The sequence below is a fragment of the Mercenaria mercenaria genome, chromosome 7, assembly GCF_021730395.1.
Source record: "Mercenaria mercenaria strain notata chromosome 7, MADL_Memer_1, whole genome shotgun sequence".
Taxonomy (NCBI): domain Eukaryota; kingdom Metazoa; phylum Mollusca; class Bivalvia; order Venerida; family Veneridae; genus Mercenaria; species Mercenaria mercenaria.
The window spans coordinates 31853050-31868538 of record NC_069367.1 but is presented as its reverse complement, the minus strand read 5'-3'; the positions used below and the strand labels follow the sequence as shown (position 1 = coordinate 31868538).

At 35.1% G+C, this 15489-nt stretch overlaps 1 protein-coding gene across 21 annotated transcripts in view; it reads left to right on the top strand.

Moving 5' to 3' along the window:
• Window positions 1-8738, top strand: part of LOC123554604 (dedicator of cytokinesis protein 9-like) — a 132434-nt gene extending 123696 nt beyond the window's left edge. For all 21 annotated transcript variants that reach the window (XM_053548003.1, XM_053548007.1, XM_053548006.1 and 18 more), the window contains one exon: window positions 7336-8738. In XM_053548003.1, coding sequence (XP_053403978.1) covers window positions 7336-7428 — 93 coding nt within the window. In that variant the 3' untranslated portion in view covers window positions 7429-8738. The remainder of the gene's footprint in view (window positions 1-7335) is intronic.
• The last annotated feature ends 6751 nt before the right edge of the window (window positions 8739-15489 follow it).

Genomic DNA, 15489 nt, shown 5'->3' with positions numbered 1-15489 from the left:
TATGCTGCTATTTATACAGGTTATAGCAGTTCTCTAATAGATTTTTGTTTGATTTTAATAAACTGTCTGATGATATAATTGCCTTTTGTTCAATGTACACCTGAAAGATTTTGAAAAATACATTTAAAACCTTGGACAACTCCAAGGTGCATATTTATAATAGCCATAGAAATGTGACATAATTAGATATGTCACCCAAAATATCAAACAGAATCTATTATCTTTTGACACCTTTTTATCAATTAACACTATGCCACTGATAGTGATGTTTAAGACCTGTTTAAGGCAGCTAGCTTTTACATGACTGTCATGTTAAATTAGGCTGTTAGGGAGCCATTAAACAGGTACTTGACTTTCTCTAACAATTTAAATGCTCATGCATGCTGTACTTCCAACATTAGGTATTTTTATTTTTAGCTCACCTGTCACATAGTGACAGGGTGAGCTTTTGTGATCGCCCTTCGTCCGTCGTCCGTCCGTCCGTCGTCAGTCCACAATTTCTTGTCTGCACAATAGAGGTTTCATTTATGATTTTATTTTAACCAAACTTGCACACAACTTGTATCACCATAAGATCTCAGTTCCTTTCTTGAACTGGCCAGATCCCATTATGGGCTCCAGAGTTATGGCCCCTGAAAGGGCCAAAATTAGCTATTTTGACCTTGTCTGCACAATAGCAACTTTATCTATGATTTGATTTTTACCAAACTGGCACACAACTTGTATCACCATAAGATCTTGGTTCCTTTCTTGAACTGGCCAGATTCCATAATGGGTTCCAGAGTAATGGCCCCTGAAAGGGCCAAAATTAGCTATTTTGACCTTGTCTGCACAATAGCAGCTTCATTTATGATTTGATTTTAACCAAACTGGCATACAACTTGTATCACCATAAGATCTTGGTTCCTTTCTTGAACTGGCCAGATTCCATTATGGGTTCCAGAGTTGTGGCCCCTGAAAGGGCTAGAATTAGCTATTTTGACCTTGTCTGCACAGTAGCAGCTTTATTTATGATTTGATTTTTACCAAACTAGCACACAACTTGTATCACCATAAGATCTCGGTTCCTTTCTTGAACTGGCCAGATCCCATTATGGGTTCCAGAGTTATGGCCTCTGAAAGGGCCAAAATTAGCTATTTTGACCTTGTCTGCACAATAGCAGCTTCATTTATGATCCGATTTTAACCAAACTTGCACACAACTTGTATCACCACAAGATCTTGGTTCCTTTCTTGAACTGGCCAGATTTCTTCATGGATTCCAGAGTTATGGCCCCTTAAATGTCCAAAATTGGCTATTTTGGCTTTTGCAGCCATATAGAGACTTCATTTATGGTGTTTTATTTGATACAATCTTCCAAAATAACTTCAACAACAATAATTCTTGGATTCCATGACAAATCAGATCCAAGCGTAGGTTCAGAGTTATTTTATATCTGATTACCTCCCCTGATTGTAATCAAAATGGATTTATATCAGTAAGTACGAATAGTACTTATTTGAAATTTCATTATTGTCATTAGTTGGACTGAGCCAATCAGGGTAGATAACTATGAACTGATTTTATGTCAAATTACCTCCCTTTATTTCAAATTAAAATGGGTATATCACCGTAACTAATGAAGATACTGATCTGAAATTTCATTTATGTCAACAGATTTATTTGGCAGATCCTTCTTTTCTTCACTTACAATAATTTTTTTTTAATTACTTCCCTTTTATGTTACTATAAATAGCTTTTTAGCTCACCTGAGCAATGCTCAGGTGAGTTTTTCTGATCGCTCGATGTCCGGCGTCCATCGTCCGTCGTCTGTCGTCTGTCGTCTGTCAACATTTAGCTTGTGTATGCGATAGAGGCTGTATTTTTCAATTAATCTTCATGAATATTGGTCAGAATGATAACCTTGATGAAATCTAGGCCGAGTTCGAAAATGGGTCATCTCGGGTCAAAAACTAGGTCACTAGGTCAAATCAAAGAAAAACCTTGTGTATGCGATAGAGGCTGTATTTTTCAATTAATCTTCATGAATATTGGTCAGAATGATAACCTTGATGAAATCTAGGCCGAGTTCGAAAATGGGTCATCTCGGGTCAAAAACTAGGTCACTAGGTCAAATCAAAGAAAAACCTTGTGTATGCGATAGAGGCTGTATTTTTCAATTGATCTTCATGAATATTTGTCAGAATGATTGCCTTGATGAAATCTAGGCCGAGTTCGAAAATGGGTCATCTCGGGTCAAAAACTAGGTCACGAGGTCAAATCAAAGAAAAATCTTGTGTATGCGATAGAGGCTGTATTTTTCAATTATTTTTCATGAATATTGGTCAGAATGATTGCCTTGATGAAATCTAGGCCGCGTTCGAAAATGGGTCATCTCGGGTCAAAAACTAGGTCACTAGGTCAAATCAAAGAAAAACCTTGTGTATGCGATAGAGGCTGTATTTTTCAATTGATCTTCATGAATATTGGTGAGAATGATTGCCTTGATGAAATCTAGGCCGCGTTCGAAAATGGGTCATCTCGGGTCAAAAACTAGGTCACTAGGTCAAATCAAAGAAAAACCTTGTGTATGCGATAGAGGCTGTATTTTTCAATTATTCTTCATGAATTTTGGTCAGAATGATTATCTTGATGAAATCTAGGCCGAGTTCGAAAATGGGTCATCTCAGGTCAAAAACTAGGTCACTAGGTTAAATCAAAGAAAAACCTTGTGTATGCGACAGAGGCTGTATTTTTCAACTGATCTTCATGAATATTGGTCAGAATGATTGCCTTGATGAAATCTAAGCCGAGTTCGAAAATGGGTCATCTGGGGTCAAAAACTAGGTCACTAGGTCAAATCGAAGAAAAACATTGTGTATGCAATAGAGGATGTAGTTTTCAGTTGATCTTCTTGAAATTTGGTCAGAGTGATTGCCTTGATGAAATCTAGGTCGAGTTTGAATATGGGTTATCTGAGGTCAAAAACTAGGTCACTAGGTCAAATTAAAGAAAAATCTTGTGTATGCGATAGAGACTGTTTTTTTTCAATTGATTTTTATGAAATTTGGTCAGGATGATTGCCTTAATGAAATCTAGGTCGAATTTGAATATGGGTCATCTGAGGTCAAAAACTAGGTCACTTGGTCAAATCAAAGGAAAAACTTGTGTGTGTGATAGAGGCTGTATTTTTCAATTGATCTTTATGAATTTTGGTCAGAATGATTGCCTTGATAAAATCTAGGTCGAGTTTGAACATTGGTCATCTAGGGTCAAAAACTAGGTCATATCTAAGAAAATGCTTGTTTTATCGCAAGAGACCAATTTTTTGGTCCAATCTTAATGAAAATTGGTCAGAATATTTGTTTCCATAAAATCACTAGGTCAAACATGTTTTACACTGTAATGGTGTGTTTCTTAGGTGAGCGACCTAGGGCCATCTTGGCCCTCTTGTTTAGTAACTTTTTTATTATTGGCCGTAGGGAAAAACCGAGACCACTTTTCTGTGGTACAACATGGATGGTACCTCCAATTTGTAGGTGTATTTTGACATATCTGTACCTTGTAAGAATTTTGTTTTTCTTTCTGGTTAAATTTCTTCCCTTTGTTGTTACTGGCCTTTGGACTTAGATATTTTTTCTGAGGATCTTCTTGTCCTCAAGTGCAATGATAACAGGTGAGCGATATAGGGCCATCATGGCCCTCTTGTTTTTTATTATTTTTTATAAAGTAATGGTAAAAGAAAAAAATCAGATATAATACAAGGAAGTCATACACGTATTTAACTATTCATGTAGACGACCTAGACCTAGGTAAACTAAAATGATATAATGAAAAACACTGTATGTGATAATAACATGCAATGATTCTCAAAAAGTAATGGTAATGCTAATGCTAATGCACCCTATGTAATGCTAATTTAATGCATTATTTTGATAAAAATGAGTAATGCTAATGCTAATTTAATGCCATCTTTTTCCAAGTAATGCTAATTTAATGCATTACTATTGCAAGTAATTATTAACAACCCTGTTTACAGTACTAAGATTGGTTAACCTTGGTTGATATTATCTAGAAACTGCATAGTGCAAGTTACTGTTCCTAGTTTATGGATAGGTTTTGTTTGATTGAGTGCTAAATAAATTAATTAAATCAGTAAGACTTAGTGTTTGTTTTGGTTCTTGAATGTTTGTGAGAGTTTTGAAGTGTTTGCAAAAATATCATTAGTTTTGTTATTTGTTTAAACTTCAAATAAAAAAAAAAAATATGATACATGATTCAGTGAACTGATGTCATTGTCTTATTGGGATTCATCCACAACTAAAATATGTATCTTGGTCTTTCATAACGTACAAATTTATTTTTGTTCTCTATGCCTAAATTTCATTAGAGTGAGTGTAAAAAGAAACTGTACATCTACGCCTGGCTGCTTGGATAATTCTAGTTAATTTTTAACAAATAATATAGACTGAGGAACATTGTAAATTATTAAAAGTTATAGGGAAACATCAATAATTTATAACAATTGTTGGGAACACCATTAATTTACAACCACTATAGAGGTACAACATTAATTTGTATCATTTATAGGGGACATTAAATTCTCCAGCTTTCTAAAACCTTTTTTGTTCACCAGAGCCAAAGGCTCAGGGTGAGCTATTCTGATCAGTCACCGTCCGGGGTCCGTTTTCCAGCGTCCGTCTTTGGTAAACTTTTACTTTAAACAACATCTCCTCATAAACTGCTAGGCCAATTTCATCCAAACTTCACAGGAATATTCTTGGGTGAAGCTCTACAAAAATTGTTCAAAGAATTGAATTCCATGCAGAACTCTGGTTGCCATGGCAACAGAAAGGAAAAACTTTAAAAATCATCTTCTCAAAAACCAGAAGATCTAGAGCTTAGATATTTGGTGTGAAGCATTACCTAGTGGACCTCTACCAAATTTGTTCAAATCATGACCCGGGTCAAAATTGACCCCGCCCCAGGGGTCACTTATTTTACATAGGGAAAAACTTTAAAAATCTTTTTCTCAAAAACCCGAAACCTAGAGCTTGATATTTTACATGTAGCATTGCCTAGTGGACCCTACTAAAGTTGTTAAAATTATGACCCCGGGTCAAAATTGACCCCACCCCGGGCACTTGATTTACATAGGAAAATCTTTAAAAATTTTTTTAAAAATAAACCAGAAGGCCTAGAGCTTAGATATTTGACTTGTAGCATTGCCTAGTAGACTTTTACAAAATTTGTTCAAATCATGACCCCTGGGGTCAAATTGACCCGCCCCATGGGGTTTCTTGATTGTACATAGAAAAATCTTCAAAATTTTCTAAAAATAAACCAGAAGGCCTAGATCTTAGATATTTGACATGTAGCATTGCATAGTGGACCTCTACAAAATTTGTTCAAATCATGACCCCCGGGGTCAAAATTGACCCCGCCCCAGGGGTCACTTGATTTTACATAGGAAAATTTTAAAAAAAATTCTAAAAATAAACCAGAAGCCTAAAAGCTTAGATATTTTACATGTAGCATTGCCTAGTGGACCTCTAAAAAAATCGTTCAAATCTTGACCCCCGGGGTCAAAATTAACCCGCCCCGGGGGGCACTTGATTTACATAGGAAAATCTTCAAAATTTGCTAAAAATAAACCAGAAGGCCTAGATCTTAGATATTTGACTTGTAGCATTGCCCAGTAGACTTCTAAAAAAATTTGTTTAAATCATGACCCCTGGGGTCAAAATTTACCCCGCCCCCATGGGGTTACTTGATTGACATAGAAAAATCTTTAAAATTTTCTAAAAATAAACCAAAGGCCTAGAGCTTAGATATTTGACATGTAGCATTGCCTAGTGGACCTCTTCAAAAGTTGTTCAAATCTTGACCCCCCCCCCCCCCCCCCCCAGTGTCAAATTGATCAAGCCCCAGGGGTTACTTGATTGTACATAGGGAAATCTTCGTAAATTTGCTAAAAATAAACCAGAAGGCCTAGATCTTAGATATTTGATATGTAACATTTCCTAGTAGACTTCTACAAACTTTGTTCAAATAATGACCCCCGGGGTAAAATTGGCCCCGCCCCAGGGGTTACTTGATTGTACATAGGAAAATCTTCCAAAAATTTTCTAAAAATCATCAGTTTGACATTTGAAGTTTGTATCTCATATTACTCTGGTGAGCGATGCAGGGTCATCATGACCCTCTTGTTTAGGTTATTACTGTGTAGATGTAGGATAGCATACATTGTCATTCTATTTCATTACTAGGTGTATCTTTATTAATTTTTCTTACATGTATCCGTATCAAAGGTTGATAGACACTAACTTCTCTAGACTTTTAATCTTTTATGCTCTTTTTGTTGTAACTACTGTCAAACTTAGTTTGCTCGAACTCAACAGGACTGGTAAAATTTGTTTGAGTTATTGAACAATATACACTATACAGGGATTTTGTCGGGACCTGAGGATGAGTCTGAGCGAAGGATCGTTTTCTAATTATCTGAGTAAAAGCGAACAAAGTTTGACTATACAGACTTTGTAATCTTTCCAAGTAGGAATATAAGGGTTTGTTACAAGTAGGAATATAAGGGTTTGTAAATAAGGTCAACTTTCTATGCCCATTTTGAGAAAGATAGAATATGTTGCTTTGAGCATGTAGGTCAGTTTGTCTATCTGCCAGTAGACACACTGATCTTGCTCATAGGAATGTTAATCTTGTAGGATAATTGCTGGTGGTATTGATCCTAGCACAAAATCATTGAAAAATTAGCACTCCCGCCCCCTTGATTATTAATGATTTTGCAGTTTGTATTTTAGAGATGAATTTAATAACTCTGTGCACACTGATAAGTCAAAATAATTTTTTATGCCCCCGAAGGGAGGCATATCAGTTTTCAACTGTCTGTCCGTTCATCACAACGTTAACTTTTTGCATGAAGGCACTTTACTCGCGAACCACTGCACCCAGGACCTTCAAACTTCACATGCTGATAGTACTTATTGAGTGCACGACCCTTACTGACTTTGGGGTCACCAGGTCAAAGGTCAAGGTCAAAGGTCAAGGTGCTGCAGGGGCATTTGTCACCATTAGTGACAGCTCTTGTTTGCTCCTAATAATTATACATTTTACCTTTACAGTTTGATATGTTTATATTGAATTTCAAAATTACTACAAATCTATATTTTTCATTACCAGTATATACATAATACCTTATTTCTGTATCTATAGATGGAAATGCAATGGGTAACATTTCTATGTTTTTGTCTATAATTCGAAATTCCCTTTATCTTGCCATTTCAACCTTGACTTGTTTGTACAAAATAAATCAGATATTTATACAATCTGTTTTTCAGATCCTGACAAAAGATATGGATGGGCCACAGCGAGGATCAATGTCTGTGTTTAACCTTGTAACTACGCCAGGGCCAGGGTCCAGTATGGCTTGAACCCTTTATGTTAGCTGCAGCAGACGGAGCTTTTAGCATATTTTTTGCATACGGATGCCATATTATTTGATAAATTTGCGGGTAATTCCAGAATTTTTCTGGAACAATGATGTTTGCCTTATACGTAACCTGGATTTGTTATAGTTGCGTTGGTGTATTTTCGTTACAGGATTTTATGAAATGTGATAGTGGACGTTACTGTGAATCATTGTTAGAAAAGATTATGGAAATAAATCGTCAAGACTGCATTATGTGATAGATTTAGGGGAAGTGTTACGTTAACTTGTGTTTTAAATAGCTACACAGGAGTTTGTTTGTTATTGCGGCATTGATACGTGCCTGTTACATTTGTTTAATGTTTGGTATAGATACACCTTTGAAATTCTTTAACGCGGGTATACAGCTGAGCTTCCAAAGTATTTTGATTTAAGGTATTGCACCCATAATGACCATCTGTAATTTGTTTGCGAAATCATATATAGAACATATATAAGTAATTGTACAGAAATTGTTGATTGTCAACATGGGTGCGCTACCTTAAATTGATTCATATTTTAAATATCCTTTAGTAAATTTATTGAAGTTCAGGACTGAGAAATTATTAGAATATTTGTATGGGACTAAATTTCATGGATTTCTTGGTTGCATTAGTGCGTGAAATTTGATCCAAGCGAAGTAATGCATTAAATTCAATCCAAACAAATACGATATTTCCATTTTTAATTTCATCTCAAAAATGTTTTTAATCGGGCAGTTTATGTCCCCTCGAACAGACATTTTATGCTGAAACCACGAAATTTTATGCCTGCAAAATTAAAAAATTTCAGAGTACATTGAAAAACTTAGTTAGATAATAACTTGTATAACTATAAATAAACTGAATATCTTTATACATTAAATTTTAGATACGATGCAAATTCATTGTTAAGACACCTTACTTCTGAATTGGTAAACAATATTTGACTACAAAGGTTAGTTTTGATTTAACTATACAGGATTGCTGCTAAAAGCATGAAAAGACCTAGAGGCTGAACCTTTTGTGGGCCTCTGGAAAATGCTGGCTTGAAAGAATTTGTATAGTTTTTCTGTTACCAAAAAGGGAACCAAAATAATTGTCTTGGTTTACCTGATTGTAGCTGTGTAAACAAGTGGTTTACATTGCCCATTTGTTAAAGATAGTTGATAACAAATTGTCTGATTACAAAAAAAAAAAATGCATTTTAATGTTTTAATGCATTTTGAATTTACATATGGCTCAATGTCTAAACATGATATTCCTTTTTTAGCTCACCTGTCACAAAGTGACAAGGTGAGCTTTTGTGATCGCGCGGCGTCCGCGTCCGTCCGTCCGTGCTGCGTGCGTGCGTCCGCCGTAAAACTTTGCTGTGAAACCCCTCTAGAGGTCACATTTTTCATGGGATCTTTATGAAAGTTGGTCAGAATGGTTCACCTTGATGATATCTAGGTCAAGTTCGAAACTGGGTCACGTGGCACAAAAACTAGGTCATAGGTCTAAAAATAGAAAAACCTTGTGACCTCTCTAGAGGCCATATATTTCACAAGATCTTCATGAAAATTGGGCAGAATGTTCACCTTGATGATATCTAGGTCAAGTTCGAAACTGGGTCACGTGGGTCAAAAACTAGGTCATAGGTCTAAAAAATAGAAAAACCTTGTGACCTCTCTAGAGGCCATATTTTCATGAGATCTTCATGAATATTTGGGCAAATGTTCACCTTGATGTATCTAGGTCAAGTTCGAAACTGGGTCACGTGGGGTCAAAACTAGGTCATTAGGTCTAAAAATGAAAAAACCTTGTGACCTCTCTAGAGCCAATTTCTCAATGGATCTTCATGAAAATGTTGAGAAAAGTTCAGCTTGATGATATCTAGGTCAGGTTCGTAACTGGGGGATGTGCGGTCAAAAACTAGGGCAGAGGTCAAAAAATAGAAAAACCTTGTGACCTCTCTAGAGGCCATATTTTTCACAGAATCTTCATGAAAATTGGTGAGAAAGTTCACCTTGAAGATAATCTAGGTCAAATTTAAAAGTGGGTCACCCTGCCTTCCCAAAAAATAGGTCATTAGGTCAAATAAAGAAAAAACCTTGTGACCTCTCTAGAGGGCCATATTTTTCAATGGAATCTTCATGAAAATTGGCAGAATTTTTTATCTTGATGATACTAGGTCACTGTGCTCAAAAACTAGGTCACTTTTTCAAATAATAGAAATAACGACGTCATACTCAGTTCAACACTGGGTCATGTGGGGATAGGTGAGCGATTCAGGACCATCATGGTCCTCTTGTTCATTTTTCTATTTATCAGTGTTGATACATCATTTGCTTTGATCAGCTGGTTATTTGTTTGTTATACATGTACCAGTATACTCTTTACCTGAGTGTAGCTGCAGTGTCTGTTTGGGAAGCTTATGCAGAATTTATTAAAGACATTTTTTCCTTTTTATTGTCAAATCATTGCCTTAAGATAATATTTGCTGTTTTTCTGAGATTAACAGATTATTTGACATCTTGTACAATCGTGTACATTCAAGGAGCCACTTGCTATGTTACGAATGGTTAATGTAGAATTAAACATTAAAGTTACTGTACTACCTGTGTTTTAATGTGCACCCATGTATAATAAACACACCTGCTCTCTACCAATTGTTTTAGGGGGACATTTTTGGGGGGTCTATTTTTGAAATATTGTAGAAAGAAAACAATCTGAAAAATGAAAACAAATTCTTAAATCCAGTAATAAAATTGTTTCTGAGAGGTCTTGAGCATTATGCATTATATAATCAGCTAGCAAGTTGCGCTGGCCCATGGTGGAAGAATTCAGGGGATAAAAAGGTGTGCATTATTCACAGTTAAACACATTAGTAAAAATTACCTTTTGAAAGTAAACCCTACAGGCTTGCTGTTTGCCCTATGCAAATGCTTTACGTGTTAAAACTATTGTAAGTGACCTAACCCAGATATCATAGAATATTATTTGTTTTTTACCTTTAAAAAACCATTATGTATACATGTATGAAGAAAAACAAGACTTTCGTTTCATTAGCATTTTTACAGACATTAAAAATATAATCTATATCCTTTGAACACCTGTATCATATTTAAGTATATTACTGCTTTTGGTACTTTAGTGCTCCGGTAGTAAAAGTTGTTGTCGTTGTATGAACAAACTTAATTTTTGGTATTGACAAGAAATCAAGGGAGGTAATTATGTTGATGATATTAAAGTATATTCTAACACTTTCTGCATTATTTAGTTTCTTTTTGGTGGCTGATGACTGTACGTTTAATTTAAATGGGACAATTTTAATTGTTGTATTGTAATAAGTCGTATGCAAAACGGTTCATGTTTTAGTTAAGAAATTTTTCATTTTACTAGATTGTATTACATTATTATTGTTTATTTAAGTTTCTGCATTTACATTGTATTATGTTTCGGGGTTTTAATTCTGAATGCACGGCCATGTTTGTCAACTCTTAATCCCTTTGAAAGGAAATGGATAATTCCAAATTTGTAAGATATTAAAGTCCATTTCAGAAACTTGGGGTACAGAAATATTCCCTTTGAAAATTAATGGATATTTCCCAAATTTGTTAAAGATGATAAAATTCCCTACTGAAAATATATGGCTCCCTAGGAAAGATTATGGAAGGTTCAGAAATTGTGAGGCTTGAGTGCCCATTACAGAAATATGGGAGTGGAAGGGTTAGTATACTTATAGAGGTCTGATAAACCCTACAAAAAGCATAGATCTGTGATATTTTGTTGCTAATTGCCTTCTATCATTTTGTTATTGCCTAAAAAATTCTGTAAATTCTCTAATTCTGTAAATGAATTTTCTTATTGTATATATTAGCTATAGATTTTGCTTTTGCATAATAATGTAAAAAATGCATTTCATTGTACCAAATAGCAATAGAGTGGAGTAGTAAAAATGTAAATATATTTTTAGCTCACCTGTCACAAAGTGACAAGGTGAGCTTTTGTGATCGCGCGGTGTCCGTCGTCCGTCCGTCCGTAAACTTTTGCTTGTGACCACTCTAGAGGTCACATTTTTCATGGGATCTTTATGAAAGTTGGTCAGAATGTTCATCTTGATGATATCTAGGTCAAGTTTGAAACTGGGTCACGTGCCGTCAAAAACTAGGTCAGTAGGTCTAAAAATAGAAAAACCTTGTGACCTCTCTAGAGGCCATAATTTTCAATGGATCTTCATGAAAATTGGTCAGAATGTTCATCTTGATGATATCTAGGTCAAGTTCGAAACTGGGTCACGTGCGGTCAAAAACTAGGTCAGTAGGTCTAAAAATAGAAAAACCTTGTGACCTCACTAGAGGCCATATATTTCACAAGATCTTCATGAAAGTTGGTCAGAACGTTCACCTTGATGATATCTAGGTCAAGTTCGAAACTTGGTCACGTGCCTTCAAAAACTAGGTCAGTAGGTCAAATAATAGAAAAACCTTGTGACCTCTCTAAAGGCCATATTTTTCATGGGATCTGTATGAAAGTTGGTCTGAATGTTCATCTTGATGATATCTAGGTCAAGTTCGAAACTGGGTCACGTGCCATCAAAAACTAGGTCAGTAGGTCTAAAAATAGAAAAACCTTGTGACCTTTCTAGAGGCCATATATTTCACAAGATCTTCATGAAAATTGGTCAGAATGTTCACCTTGATGATATCTAGGTCAAGTTCGCAACTGGGTCACGTGCCATCAAAAACTAGGTCAGTAGGTCTAAAAATAGAAAAACCTTGTGACCTTTCTAGAGGCCATATATTTCACAAGATCTTCATGAAAATTGGTCAGAACGTTCACCTTGATGATATCTAGGTCAAGTTCGAAACTGGGTCACGTGCCATCAAAAACTAGGTCAGTAGGTCAAATAATAGAAAAACCTTGTGACCTCTCTAAAGGCCATATTTTTCATGGGATCTGTGTGAAAGTTAGTCTGAATGGTCATCCTGATGATATCTAGGTCAAGTTCGAAACTGGGTCACGTGCGGTCAAAAACTAGGTCAGTAGGTCTAAAAATAGAAAAACCTTGTGACCTCTCTAGAGGCCATATATTTCATGAAATCTTCATGAAAATTTGTCATTATGTTCACCTTGATGATATCTAAGTCAAGTTCGAAAGTGGGTCACGTGCCATCAAAAACTAGGTCAGTAGGTCAAATAATAGAGAAACCTTGTGACCTAACTAGAGGCCATATTTTCCATGGGATCTGTATGAAAGTTGGTCTGAATGTTCATCTTGATGATATCTAGGTCAAATTTGAAAGTGGGTCACGTGCCGTCAAAAACTAGGTCAGTAGGTCAAATAATAGAAAAACCTTGTGACCTCTCTAAAGGCCATATTTTTCAATGGATCTTCATGAAAGTTGGTCTGAATGTTCATCTTGATAATATCTAGGTCAAATTCGAAACAGGGTCATGTGCGGTCAAAAACTAGGTCAGTAGGTCTAAAAATAGAAAAACCTTGTGTCCTCTCTAGAGGCCATACTTGTGAATGGATCTTCATAAAAATTGGTCAGAATGTTCACCTTGATGATATCTAGGTCAAGTTTGAAAGTGGGTCACGTGCCTTCAAAAGTAGGTCAGTAGGTCAAATAATGAAAAAACGTTGTGACCTCTCTAAAGGCCATATTTTTCATGGGATCTGTATGAAAGTTGGTCTGAATGTTTATCTTGATGATATCTAGGTCAAGTTTGAAACTGGGTCAACTGCGATCAAAAACTAGGTCAGTAGGTCTTGAAATAGAAAAACCTTGTGACCTCTCTAGAGGCCATACCCTTGAATGGATCTTCATGAAAATTGGTCAGAATGTTCACCTTGATGATATCTAGGTCAAGTTTGAAACTGGGTCACGTGCCTTAAAAAACTAGGTCAGTAGGTCAAATAATAGAAAAACCTTGTGACCTCTCTAGAGACCATATTTTTCAATGGATCTTCATGAAAATTGGTCAGAATTTTTATCTTTATAATATCTAGGTCAAGTTCAAAACTGGGTCACATGAGCTCAAAAACTAGGTCACTATGTCAAATAATAGAAAAAACGACGTCATACTCAAAACTGGATCATGTGGGAAGAGGTGAGCGATTCAGGACCATCATGGTCCTCTTGTTTTTTATCTGTTTTATGTTTATTCTTGATATAGTAGAGCCTCAGTAGACCAAGTACATCCAAATGTGTTAAAGATATCCCATGTTCATTTTTCACTAAAATATTTCATTTTTAGATATGTAATTCAAACATTGAAAATCCTCATCAAATGTATTTAACTTTACTAAATATATAAAATAGTGTAGGTAGAGCTATACTCGTGATAAATGTCATGCAGTAGCAGTGTTTTATTTAAAAAAAAACTTCCAGTTTCTTTAGTGGAACTAAACAATTATACTGCCTTTTAGCTATAAATGTATCAAGTGGGTGCTGTTTTAAACCTAATGCATAGTACTGTTGATACACGTAAACCTGTAAATTTATTATAAGTAGTACTTTTACAGATATGAAATTTGGGTCTTGTATTTGTTTAAATGTGTTCATTTTTCGTGAGGGCTCTTAAATGATATAACTAGGATATTTGAAACAGAGATTTTGCTTTATTGTAGTTCGCTTTTGCAGGGCTTTATTGTAACTTTATATTTGATGGTACCTTTAATCAGGATTATGTTCTTGTCAGGTAAAAATGAGTATCAGTGTTATTCATTCACATTTTGAATGTGTACTGCTGCATTATAATGAATGTATCCATCTAATATATTCCAACAATACGAAAAGAAAGAAAGTGGAGCACTCTACCAATTGAATTTCATCTAATCCGACTAGGTTCCGAAGATATTTAGCTCTTCATTAAGGATATCCTAGAGTCATTAGTTTTGACGCCCTTAAGCAGTCTAACATGTATTTCATTAGTAATATAGATAAATTAAACAAATAAATAGTGTTGTTATAAACTATGGCATGTCTCCCTTTATTTTATTCCTGTTTTGTGAATTTTGTGGGCAAAAAGGTGTCAATATTTGTATTGTTGCTGACTGACCATCGAGGCATCCATATTTTTAAGGCTCATGAGAAATGACGCCTTTTGATTGGCTGGCTCTCTTAACCAAAACTTCACTTTTCTGGAGCCTATATGGCCAAAATCATATTAGGCTGGTATAATTCTATGTGAATGCAGTCGAGACCTGAAACTTAAAAGGACAATAAACAAATTAATATTTATCTTTTTAAGTGACTTTTTTACTATTTCTTTGTAAAATGTGATCTTTTTTATTCACTTTACATATTGTTAATAGCAGTCATTCATTATCAAAACAGTGAGGACACAAAAATATATAACCCTTTCTGACAACTCTAACTTTGGTACTTTCAGTGAAGACCTATTAGAAACATGACCCTCTTTATTTACAACAAGATTTGACAAAGAACAGCAAAACCATATTCAATTAAATTAATTTAATGTTTTCAAATGATACAAGGTGTATAGCCTACAGGAGAGTGAAAAATCTAAAATTTATTCAAAATTTCAATCAAAGAACTGTCTTGTGACTTTGAAAAATAGCTGAGGGAAAGAGAAAACCAAGATCTGAATTCCTGACCAGTTGCTCCTGTAAGAATTAGGTTTTTAAAGGATTGGAGATTTTTGCATTATTAAAAAGACATAAAAATACACCAAAGTATGAAAAAATAATATAATCTTACTGTAAATCTGTTGAATGCATTAATGTTTTATTTGAGCAAGGTAAAATATTGCCTGCTTTGCAAACTAGTGTAATTTGGCATCATAAAAGGTCACTTATACCTATTTGACAGCAAAATAAATAAGGGCCTCAAAACTCATGAGCGTCAAAACAGATGATCGAAGGATACATATGAAAACAGCACTGAAAATTGATATTGAAGTACTTGTACTAAAAATGAGGTAAACAAAAGTCACATGACCTATTATACTGAAAATAGATTTCAAAATTTATGGTGAAAATTGAAGCCTTAATGAGAAATCTTAAGCTGTGTTTCGATTGTCTGTATTTTTGTAGT